We start from the raw sequence: 12,677 nt of genomic DNA on the forward strand, positions 1-12,677 counted from the left end.
TATTCATACATATACATATTTCACTTATTTCTCTTTTCATTAGCTAGGACTCCCCCAGTCACATAATTTCACAGCACAGGCTTCCTCCGAGACCTGTGAAGTGCCACACATCTTTTTGAACTACCACTAATGCCACATTTGACAGCTGAGTGCACTCAGAGGAGAGAGCCAACCGCCAGTTCTGTTACGTCAGCTAACAGATGTCTACGCTGGCCAGCACTGCCACTGCGCTGGGTGATAAGGGGAGATGGGGGCCATCTTACCCAGCCAGAGAGAGCAGGCCAATTGTGCTTTCTTGGACCACAGAATATTTCACTTAAGTCTGTCTTAATTAATGTATTGATATTAAATACATTTTCTTTTTAATGTGGCACTACAGTTTGCATTAATGTATTGCTTTAACAAAAAACTTTTTCACTGGTAGGTTCACTGATTGTTTTGGAGAGTAATACAATAGCTATATTTACATTATGTACACTGATCAGGCATAACATTATGACCAGTTAGTGTGTTAGTGTGTGTTGTGCTGGTATGAGTGGATCAGACACAGCAGTGCTGCTGGAGTTTTTAAACACCTCATTGTCACTGCTGGACTAAGAATAGTCCACCAACCAAAAATATCCAGCCAACAGCGTCCTGTGGGCAGAGTCCTGTGACCACTGATGAAGGACTAGAGGGTGACCAACACAAACTGGGCAGCAGAAGATGAGCTATTGTCTATGACTTTACATCTACAAGGAAGGAGTGTCTAATGGAGAGGACAGCGAGTGGACACAGTGTTTAAAAACTCCAGCAGCACAGCTGTGTCTGACCCACTCAGACAAGCACAACACACACTAACATACCACCACCATGAGTTACTGCAGTGCTGAGAATGATCCAGCACCCAAATATTACCTGCTCTGTGAGGGTCCTGACCACTAAAGAACAGGGTAAAAGGGAGCTAACAAAGTATGCATAGATACAGATGGACTACAGTCTGTAACTGTAGAACTACAAAGTCCACCTATGTAGTAAGTGGAGCTGATAAAATGGACAATGAACGTAGAAACAAAGAGGTTCAGGTTCCTATCACCACTGTAAAGAAATCAGTAAGTTTATGAAGAGTGCATATGTTTCTCTGCAGTCCACCATTTCATATGAAACCATTTAGAATCACTTTTTTTTTACATCTCAGTGACTGAAATGTGCAGACATTTTGAAAAATATGTGGATTTTCACTCTAATAAATGATCAAAGTGTAAAATATGGAAGTTATTCTGCATGACAAACATAAAGATGCAGGATTTTTTGAGAGATGGTGAATATCTAACATAATTTCTTGTAAAGAACACAGGAATGCTTTCATGATTTGTTTAAAAACTTTCTGCCTCTGTGATACTTGTGTTTACAATAGTTTTGAGAAACTGGTTAGGTTTTGACCTAAAAGATATTTTGTAAAAGCCCATTTATTGTGGAGAGTTACATGCAGGGTTTTGTAGGGCAAAGTGGTACCCAATGAAAACATATCTTTTCAGATTAATGAGTGTTTCATATAAAAGACTACAGAAGACATGTGTAGGTGGAGTGAGCAATATTCAATTCAATTTAAGTTTATTTGTATAGCATTTTTGTATAGCACGATGTTGTCACAAAGCAGAAAGCAGTGAGCTGAAACAGTCCCATCCTATCTCAATGCTGGTACATCTGAATGGCACAGTGATGTGATTGAGGGTGTTGCAGTTGGCACAAATGAACAGGAGAGCGGGTTTTTGATGGTGAGGAGGAGGCCCTGATGGTCAGTCTTCAGCAGGATGGGAGGGCAGTCATTATCTCAGGAAGAATAAAGAGACAATTAGTTCTGCTCAGGAGTATGACTGTAATAAATATGATTTCCCTCAGAGTGTGGCTGTTGACTTCAGCAGATCTAACTATAACAGCATAAACTAAAAGGAGAGAACCAGAAGGTAACATAGATATGAAAGCACCCTGAGACACTGGGATCCCCCCATTCCACCGTCAACAAACCTGTGAGATCGAGTGAAGTGGTGGGTCAACAGCACCAACATTTCAGTTTACCATAAGCCTCTATGCCCATGAACCCCTGGATCTCCTGCCTTTATCTAAAGGGGAAGGCTAATTATCAAAAGCTAAACTAAACAAATATATAAAACAAATATGTTTTCTGTCTGGACTTAAAAGTTGAGACTGTGTCAGAGTCCCGAACATTAACTTCGAGATTATTCAACAATGTGGGGGATTTGTGAGAAAAAGCTCTTCTCCCCATTGAAGTCTTCTGAATTTTAGGAACCAGTAGAAAACCAGCATCCTGGGATCTGAGCAAACGAGGCGGTTCATAATGGGAAATAAGATCTTGCAGGTACTCCGGTGAGAGACCATGCAGGGCTTTATACATCAATAATGACAATATTCATTGTGATAATGTGTCACAATATGCTTTTTCGATCATATCTTGGATATTGTCAGTGCCTAAAACATTGACCGACAACATGTTTGTGTACAGAGTGCACAATTAGTCTTGTTTGATTAGATTTAAGGCAGCGCTGTATGCATGTACAAGGTGAAAAACAAAGCATTGCATCCATAGATTTTGATAGTATTTTTTAAATGTGGCTTTAGTTTATGTGTTCTAGTTTATAAGATGTTGGAAACAAATAAATACATCATAACACCCAGTTCTAAAATGAGGTTCACTGGTTGCTTTGAATTGTATATAATATGGCTAAATTTGTGTTGCAACCCCTGGTTCCAATCTGCACCACTGTAAAAAAAAAAAAATAAAAAAAAACGAGTCAATTTTTTTTTCTCTTCAATTAACCACTTCACATCAGACCACTCTTCATGTTCCTCTAATGCTTGAAATATAGCATCTCTGAATTGTACTGTCTAATTAAGCATACTTTACACAGTATAAGTCATTATTGTATACAGAATAAGAAGAATTAACATGATAAGTGATTTTAAGCAGAAAACTATTTGTTTATTATTTGATTTGAGTCTCCAATAAAACACAGCTGATATAAAGAGCTTAGTACTTTGGATAATGTTATTCAGGCACGGTTTGCTATGCATAATATCTCTCACACACTGACCATTATCTTTCTCCATTTACATATAGACCGCTCACTAACCGTCAAGCCAACTGAAATGCAAACTGGTATAAGTCTGAAGTTGGTACTCAAGCCTGCATGCAGGCGGCTTATCAACCAATAATGACCTGTAGAACTTCCCGCTCGTACTCACCTGGTCAGCATTTGCATGCTGCCCTTCCTCATTTCCAGCTTGCAAATACAGACCCATGGAGCCGTGTGACTCTCTGTGGGATGATATGCCACCGTCAAACTTCTTTTCTGGAAAATAATGATTTGAATATGATGAATCTGTGCAGGACTTGCTTTGAAATCTGCTCTACTTAGCCATCGCATTCATACCACATTGAGGTCCATCCCTAAGACGTACAAATGTTACACGACCTCTACCTCCCTTTTTGAAAAAAATCACAGAAACCTGGTGGTTTCTGGTGGTGTCCAGTGGTCAGTGATTTTGTGTTTTCCTGATTGGTTGATATCACACTGTAAAGGATTGTAATGGTTTGACATGTGCTCTTAGACTGGATAGCTGCAACAGTCAATTTTTCAGAAGGAATATAAAACATGCACATAGTATTTATTTCTGTTACTATGTGCATTAGGAATCCTGCTCACCTTCTTAGAAGAACTCTTATTTTGTCAAATGACCCCCCCCCCACCATTTCAATAGGATTCAGAACTGGGCTTTGACTACACCATTCCACAGCCCTTCGTTTCTTCCTTTGGAGCCATTCCTTAGTGGATTTACTTGTGCGTTTGGGATCTTTATCCTGTTTGATGGTCCACTTTTTCAGCTTCAACGTTTTACATAAGGTCTAACATTCTCCTTAAGCACTGCCTCTTATGAAATAGAATTTATAGTCAATTCTGCAAGTTGTCCAGGCCCTGAGGCAGCAAAGCAACCGCAAACCATAACATTTTTACCACTATGCTTTACAGTTGGTATGATGAACTTCTGATCAAATACTGTCTTTTGTTGTTGTCCAACATGGCTTCTGGTACTGTGGCCAGACAGCTCTATCTTTGACTCACCTGTCCACAGAACATTGCTCTAGAAGTCCTGGTCCTTCTGTAGATACTCATTAGCAGACTTTATTCTTGCTGTGGTGTTCTTTACAGGCAGCAAATGCTTCTTCCTGGTGCTCCTTGCATTTAGGTCACATTTGTGCCTTCTTTTCCTGATGGTAGATGCATGCACGTTTACATCAACAGTGGCAAGAGCTACCTGCTGATCCTCTAATGAAATTTTGGGCTTCTTAGAGACTTCTTTTAGCATCTTACGGTTTGCTTTCAGGTTAAATTTGCTGAGGCAGCCTGGCCTGGACAAGTTGGCAAGAGTTTTAAATCTTCTCCACTTGTAGATGTTCTTTCAGACAGTGCAATTGATTGATTTCCAATACTTCAGATATCTTCTTAAACCTCTTCTCAGACTCATAGGCATTATATCACCATTGTCTACCAACACGGTTTAAATGAAGATATATTTCGCAAAATATGTTGAAAAAGCTTCAACTTTTCATGAGGTGTACTTATTTCTCAGTAAAGCAATATATAAAAAATGTCATTCAGAGTGGTTTAGTGTGAAATGCTCCACTCTAGTGAGACTTACTGAGATTGTTCACAGTGGTGGTGATAGGAACCAGACGTCGAAAGAGGGTCATCTCTTTAGTTGAGGATAAAACAGGAAAAGGAGATCCTCTAAGATGCATCTCATATCAAAACACTCTGAATGACCTTGTTCATATCTCAAATCTTGAATTAAGCAGAAATTTTGAAAAAAGTTCCTCATGTGGTTGGTTAGTGTAGTGGGTAACACCTCTGCCTTCTACGCTGTAGGTCGCTCTGGATAAGAGCGTCAGCCAAATGCGGTAAATGTAAGTTTTTCTTTCAACATGGAAAACAGCCTAGCTAACACACATATTTATAAAGAAATACAAGGATGTCTTAATAATTTGATTAACAGTTTGCTGCATCCATGGCCAAGCCCGAATGAATCACTGAAGGCCAGTCACGGAATCATTCCGATTTAATTTACAGATTAAATTCTTTGAAAGTGTGGTAAAGTGCATCATTGCCATCTAGTGGACACAATTAGTGAACATGAGTGAAACGATGTCCACTTTCTGTGTCCAATTTGGCAGATTTAACAATGATACGCTTGATTCGTATGATATAAGAAAGCGCACATGTACCCGCGCCTTTTAGAATAATTATCTGAAAAAATGTGAACGGACAAGTCTGAGGATTAAACTGTGACCCGGAAAAGTTCACGTTTCGGTCTTGTACTGACGTGGTCACAAGGCTGCGCTCCAATACATGTATCTCCATTTCTAGAAGGCTTAGCTAGTGCGTAAAGTCCTGGCCGTTTGTCAGAGCACGTTCTTGCGTTCTAACCAGAACACTTATAGCCAGTGGGTGTTAGTAATTCAACGTGTAGTTAGTTACAGCTAGAAACTCTTAAAGCGTACATGCTGAACCCTGAATTTTATGCACTAGACAAGTGTTCTAGTTAGAGTACATGTGTGCGCATTGGAGCACAGCCACATTTGGAACGGTTCAAAGTGCTGCACAACAGGGAAGCGGAGAACTTGTAGTGAGGAAGTTCGTGCTGTCCGCTGTGAATGAATGTAGTTATTCTACGGAGTATTTACTAAGCCAAAGAATTCGAAAGGATGAAGTCAATAACGTTTCTCTCTAGAAACAGATATTTTGTTGTTGCAGCTTTAAGTATGGTGATGGTTCGCGCCTCGTATTGTAAGCTAATGAAACCAGTTATACCAGGCATTGCTAATTACTTTGGGACGAAATGTAGATATGAGGAGGTGAACCCACATTTAATGGACAATATTTTATTTGTGAATAAGTCTCTTATGGGACCCCCATCCCCTGACTGCCGTGCAGTCCACCTGATAGCAGTAATCAGACACGGGACGCGCTATCCGACAGTCAAAAACATTAAAAGGATGGCTCGGCTGTGTGATCTGGTCAAGGCTGAGGCCACAGGTCCTGACTGGTGGCTGCATGACATTAAAAATAATTGGAGAATGTGGTACACGGAGGACATGGATGGTAAACTGGTGGAGAAAGGCAAAAACGACCTCAGACATCTGGCTGTCAGGTTGGCCGAGACGTTTCCAAGCCTGATTTCTGAAGAAAACCTTCGTGGCAACCGCATGGAGTTCATAACCAGCTCTAAGCACAGATGTGTGGACAGTATCAAGGCTTTCCAAGAGGGACTCCTCCAACACTGGGACGTGCGAGGTTATATTGCCCCATTGCTACTCTCAAATACCCAAAGAGGAACTTCACCAATTTTTCTGCTTAATTAATCTATAAAATGTAAACAAATTCATTCAGAGTGGTTTGATGTGAAATTTACCGGGTCAGAATTGTCCAAAGTCTTTAATGCATCTAAAAGGTACCTCAAAGAAAGTGATTTTATGAACTAGTTATAAATAGAAATGTGATTCACCATATATATATATATATATATATATATATATATATATATATATATATATATATATATATATATATATATATGTATGTGTATATATATATATATATATATATATATATATATATATGTATATGCGCGTGTGTGTATAACATTGGCAGGGAGTAGGATGCAGAAGTGGCCATGATCTGCTGTAAGTTTTTATTCAACACAACAAGTACTGTAACAATGGGGGAGGTAAACATTAGCCCCTGCTTCACTCTGATGATGATGACCAACCCCCAACACAAATACACACAATAGCCCCACTCCCAGAACACCACAAATGCATATACACAACCTAAACTAACAGCAACCAACATCAAACAATATTTGTTAATATAACTCCCTTTGTTGAAGGACACACCCATACCCTGAGCCTTTGTGTGTGGCCGTCTGCATAGCCACACTATACCTTTTAAATATTTTACCATTATCAACACCCTTGGTTTCTGTAATCACTAATGTAAAAGAATATTTATCTGTGTGTCTCTCTACAGTGCACCATTTCACATCAAACCAACCTTAGTCTCAACAATTGAATGATGTGGGAATTTTGAAAAAATGGTGGAATTCCCCTTTTATTATATGTAGTATTTGTCTAAAGGTTTGCTCACCCAACATTTCTTCTAGTTATGGGTATTAATAGAGATTAATAGCCTCTGCTCTTCTTACACCACATGCTTGAACATTGCTGTGAGGATTTGACTGCAGTTAGCTGCTAGAGCATTAGTAAGATCAGGTACTAATGCTGGATGATTACTTCTGGATCACAAACGCCCCTCCAACTCATCCCAAATATATTGGATGAAGTTCACTCACTTCAGAGAATACAGTGCCACTGTGCCACAGCCCAAGGTCAGTGGGTTTATACCTTTTTAGTTGACACTTGGCGTTGGGTACGGTGACCTGGCTCATGTGTGGTTGCTGTAGAGCGTCTCATTCTACTGGCAGAACTTTTCTATGGATTTTTTATAGAGGTTGTGTGTGCGCAATTGAGCAGCTGTGTCAGCACTGGGTGTACTTTTAGTTTAGTTTAGTCTTTTTGTCATGTTTCAGAAGCAGTAGTCTACAATCATACATTAAATAATGGCTCAAGTATAAAAGTAGTACTCCTTGAGTACTGAGTTTCTTAAGGAATTGCAGTGGAATTTCTTAGATCAGCATTTACCAGCATAGGACCTGTAATTTGAGCCCTGTTCTATTCTGGTTCAAAATAAAAAGCTTGGTAGTGAGTGGTGGGAGCAACAACAAAACAGACTAGGTGCTTAACCAACAGAAAAGCAGCAAATTAAAGGCAAAAAGGAAACCGTATTAAAATGAAATTACCGAAATGCAGTCTAGGAGTAACTAAATTCATTTCCTCACAAGCTTGAGTTTCATTTGAAACTACTCATTAGAAAAATATGCATCAGTCATATTTTACATGGAACTGGGCCAATTCTGAACATCTCTCATGTAATTATTTCTGTGTCTTTAAAGGTGTGGGTTTCAAACACTATGTGAATGATTCACTGATGAGATTCTTCGAGCAGTGCCAAAGATATGTTGAAGATGTTGAGAACAATAAGACTGCTTTAAAGGAGGTCGAAGTTTTTAAATCCTCTGTGGAGATGGAAGAAGTCCGGAGGAGAATGGCCAGTCGCTTGCAGATTCCACTCAGCCAAATAACGACAGGTTTGTTTTTTTTTAATTAACTTAAATGGCCAGCTACCTTCACCAGCTGGTCCAAGCATTTTTACACACTCTTATAACTTAAGAACAGCTGAGCCAGTTTGCATTGCTTTCCAAATAGTTATTGAATAATAAACCTTAGAATTTTAATAAGCCTTGGATTTAAAGAGGTTAAATCACTAAATGACAACATTGGAATGGAGTTAAAAAGTAGGTTGCTGTCCCTGAGCGGGTTCTGTTATTGGACATAATCTGCCATTTCAGACTGAAGTCTTCTCTCATTTGATATCAGTATAATGTAACGTTCTAATATATAGACATAGGCATCACGGTTGTTTTGTGAGTCTAATGATTCTAACAATACTGTCCTTTTACGTTTGTCACAGATTTGGTCGAGGCAGCTTTCTTTCTGTGCTCTTATGAGTTTGCAATCAAATCTGAGAATTCTCCATGGTGCAATCTGCTGGATGAAGTGGATGCTGAAGTATGCATTTTCTTCACTCTAGCTCTGATTTAATGTCTTTGTTAATGGCGCAGAGTTAAGCTTTAAGATATGGGAAAGTTCAGTTTTGTTTGTGGCCAGTTTTGTGTAATCGCACAGCTGTAAAAAGTTTTGATAATTTACTGGAAGAATTTACTACAGAAAGAGTAGCTTTAATGAGTAAATTTAATGTGAATCAGAAATCATAACGAATAATATTTTTTCCCCATACTTGGTGAAACACGGTATCAGCGAGGGTCTCTAAACTAGTTGAGCATTTCACTGGATGATAGATGATGGTAGTGGGAGCATAATATTATTGGTAAATATTGATTATCCCTCCCTGCTGGTGCACGATGATGATCAAAAATGAGAAAATGCTTTAGAGGCAGGAAAAATGTAATTTTGAAGGAAGATTCCAGGAAAACAAGAATCTTTTAAATGCTACAATGAGTCAAGTTCATATGGGATATGAACTTGCATGGCTAAAAAGGTTCATTTGGATTTCAGGTTGATTAATTACTGGATTATAAAGACATCTTTTGCTTTTTTCCCCCTTTTTTAAGGTTCTAGAATATAAAAATGATCTGAAACAGTACTGGAAAAGGGCATATGGCCATGACATCAATCGCAAATCAAGTTGTTCCCTTTTCCATGACCTCTTCAGGCGACTCGACCAAGCTTCATATGACTACAGGTAAGACAGTTTCAGCTGAACTTTAGACATACCAGGGCTTATATTTGATGAGCTGATGAGCTCACTGTTTTTTTTAAAAGAAAGTCATAGGCTGAAAACTAGTTGCTACAGCATACTTTTCAAAATTACATGCAATTGCTCTACTAGATCGTCAGATTAGCAGCTCATATTTAGCTATAAAGTAATCTGCATGGTGCTATTTACATATTTGCAGCATTTTTATCATCTTCATACATTTCTTTTGTTGCTGTTCTTTTTTCTATATCTGTCTTTCTGCATATGTATTGCTCTTTCTTATATGTTTGTCTTTTAAATGTGTTCTGTGTATGTTTAGTCTTTGAAAATTAATGTTTAAATAGCAATTTTCGTCATGTTTTGTTGCCATGGAACATGAAGACAAATAAAGTCACTGTATTAATAATCAAATAAGAATTATAAAAAGCCCAAACAATTAAAAATTACTTTCATGAAAAATAACAAACAATGCAGAATTTCAAGGATTCCAAAGGACTTGTTGGAAAAAGATGAATGTGGCTTAAAATGCATATAAATGGGGGTGTTCATCAATCTCTAGTAGGAGAGTTTAAAATATGCTTTATCATCATTACATAATTGCTCATTCATTGACAAGTAAATATTTAATCTGTGATGAATCTAGAATAAACATTGCAAGCCCAAAGCTAACACACTAACCCTCAAATCTGCTTTATGTTGTATACAAACCAAGACTAGAATATTATATTATGTTTACTTTATAACGACTGACTCTCTGGTTCCTGTCTCCTTAGCAACCTGTCAGACCAGTTAGAGAAGTTGTGGAATATTAGACCTATTATTTGACAGATTTATCAGCCTTGTCTTTGTTCGTCTTTTACATCACAAAATCAAGAAGTAAAGGCACTGCAGGGCAGCATTCGTAAGGCTACATGGCCCCTACATATTCCTTACATGACAACTAACAAACATTAATAAAGTTTTTTTCCAAAAAAAGCAGTTTTCACAAAGGCTGCTTTTGTCAGTTTTGATGCCTCAGAAAGTGGTATGACACTTATTGGAATAATCCTTTATAAATGTTTATACAGGTTTACATAACGTAAAGTGTTGTAAGAATCTTTACAGTGAAGCACTTTTAAAGACCCATCCATTGGGTGGTTCTTTAGGGAACCAACACAGTTCTTCTATGGCCAAAGAAAGCTTTATTTTAAAAATGCCTGAACGCTATCAATTGTTTGTCCTTGTTAATTGATCAGGTTTGGAGAAGTGACCAAGGCAGTCAGCATCCAGGTTGGCCATGCTGAGACTCTGTTGCCTCTACTCTCTCTGATGGGTTTCTTCAGGGATGAAACACCACTGACTGCAGAGAACTTCTCGCAGCAGCACAACCGCAAGTTCCGCACCAGTTGGATGGTGCCTTATGCAGCAAACCTGCTGTTTGTCCTGTACGAGTGCAGCGATGGATTGCGACTCCAATTCTTTATCAACGAGAAGCCGATGACTTTTCCCAAAATAAATCATTCAGCTCCACTGTATGAAACAGTCAGAAACCACCTCTCTGACCTCCTGGATGGCTGTGATTTTAAGAAGGAATGTGAGCTTCCCAGAGTTAGACCAACAAAGACTGAACTATGACTTTGATACAGAGGGTGGGTGTGGGACTGACAATGAAGGAATCACATTTTCCCTCACTGTTTTATGTTCCTGCCACTTTTAATGCTGTTAAATGGTCTTTTTACCTCACAAGTGAAACAGTCCAAATGAGATGTGTGGTTTATTTGTAGTTTTTTTTCCTTTATTTAAAAGTGTCACAGTGATTCCCAACTTTTATTGATTTGCCAAATTGATTAAGATTTCTGATTCTAGGGTACCAAATATTCTTTTTCAAGTGACTATGAGGCATTTTTGGAAAGTATATTCCTTAACTGATGTGTTCTATATATGTATATACAAATGAAAAGATTTTTGCCCAAAACTAGGATGTTTGATTTTCAGTTTGATGTTTAATCCTGCTCAGAACTTGCTTTGTATTTATTATTTATTAAAGATTTCCACACCCTCTTAACGTTGGGTTTAGATATTTAACAAACACAAGTAAAAGCAATACCAGTTGAATACATTTAACTCTCTTGAGGGTTTCAGGAAAAATTTGCATTGCTAACAATGTTTGACACATCTAACTCATGTTGTTAATGCATATATAAAACTTGGGTTCTAAATTCCAATACAAAGAACTGTTTTATTTAATCTTTTACCAAAGATTAATGGAGATCTTAACACCTAATACATTCTTTCAATTGTCATTGTCTTTTTTTTCAACTGTCTGCTTAACTGTATTGAGAAGACATGGTTCATCCTCGCTGTAGTTGAACACCTTTCAGTACACTTGCAAAACATCTAAAATACTGTGAAATATGCAGATACTTCTATGCCAGACAGGGTTCATTTGAGCTGGTGTTGCTCCTAGATACTTTTATTTTACAGTAAAGAACACTTACAGTTGACCAGGGCAGATCTAGCAGAACAACAGTTTTGCAAAATGACAGCGACATGTTTAAAGTCATTGAGTTCTTCAGTATGACCCATTCTACTGCCAGTGTGCTTAATTTTATTAACCTGTTAACAAAGGAGACCTGCGATTGACTAAGTGACCTGTCCGGGGTGTATCCTGCCTTCCACCCAGTGACTGCTGGGATAGACTCCAGCTCCCCCCGCAAACCAAGAGGATAAGTGGCTTAGAATATTTATATATATATATATATGTGTGTGTGTGTGTGTGTGTTAGCAATGGGTGTGTCTGAAACATCTGATCTCAGTTAATAGGAGGATTTCCCCACATACGTTTGCCTATATATTGTGTATAATTAGACATAACAAAAGATATATTTCTTAAACTAATAAAACAATAACGGTTATTTTAATTGTGCTCAGACGTTGTCAGTCCTGCTGAAAGTGTAGCTTATGCTGGTGTCGATGTTCACCACGAACTCGGCAGCCAGTGAAGCTGAAACTGCAGCAGCCATTCTAAGGCACTTTAAATACAGCTGATTCGCTGCTGAATACCTAAGCAGTACTGCATGGTGGAAATGCCATATCTGAAGTTATTTGAAAAGGCCTCTGTTCTTCACAGCGCTCTCCATTGTAACCGCAGCACTGAGCAGCTGATAGTGACTTTGTCCTTGCATTTGTGTGTGAAAGGAGATTTTGTGTTTTGTCACCGGCTTCAGTGGGAGGTCACCGCTCTGA

The 12,677-nt window shown here is 38.4% G+C and overlaps 1 protein-coding gene across 2 annotated transcripts; it reads left to right on the top strand.

Annotated features, from left to right (window-relative positions):
- Positions 1-5,664: 5,664 nt before the first annotated feature.
- On the top strand, positions 5,665-11,656 carry minpp1b (multiple inositol-polyphosphate phosphatase 1b). 2 transcript variants are annotated; one of them, XM_017705571.2, is made up of 5 exons: positions 5,665-6,350; positions 8,068-8,262; positions 8,646-8,743; positions 9,307-9,437; positions 10,688-11,656. In XM_017705571.2, the coding sequence occupies exons 1-5, from the start codon at positions 5,762-5,764 to the stop codon at positions 11,064-11,066; spliced, it is 1,392 nt and encodes a 463-aa protein (XP_017561060.1). In that variant the 5' UTR covers positions 5,665-5,761; the 3' UTR covers positions 11,067-11,656. The 2 variants fall into 2 exon arrangements, with proteins under 2 accessions (XP_017561060.1, XP_037400307.1); XM_037544410.1 differs by lacking the exon at positions 5,665-6,350 and adding an exon at positions 6,701-7,443.
- The last annotated feature ends 1,021 nt before the right edge of the window (positions 11,657-12,677 follow it).

Source organism: Pygocentrus nattereri, chromosome 13 (assembly GCF_015220715.1).
Source record: "Pygocentrus nattereri isolate fPygNat1 chromosome 13, fPygNat1.pri, whole genome shotgun sequence".
Lineage (NCBI taxonomy): Eukaryota > Metazoa > Chordata > Actinopteri > Characiformes > Serrasalmidae > Pygocentrus > Pygocentrus nattereri.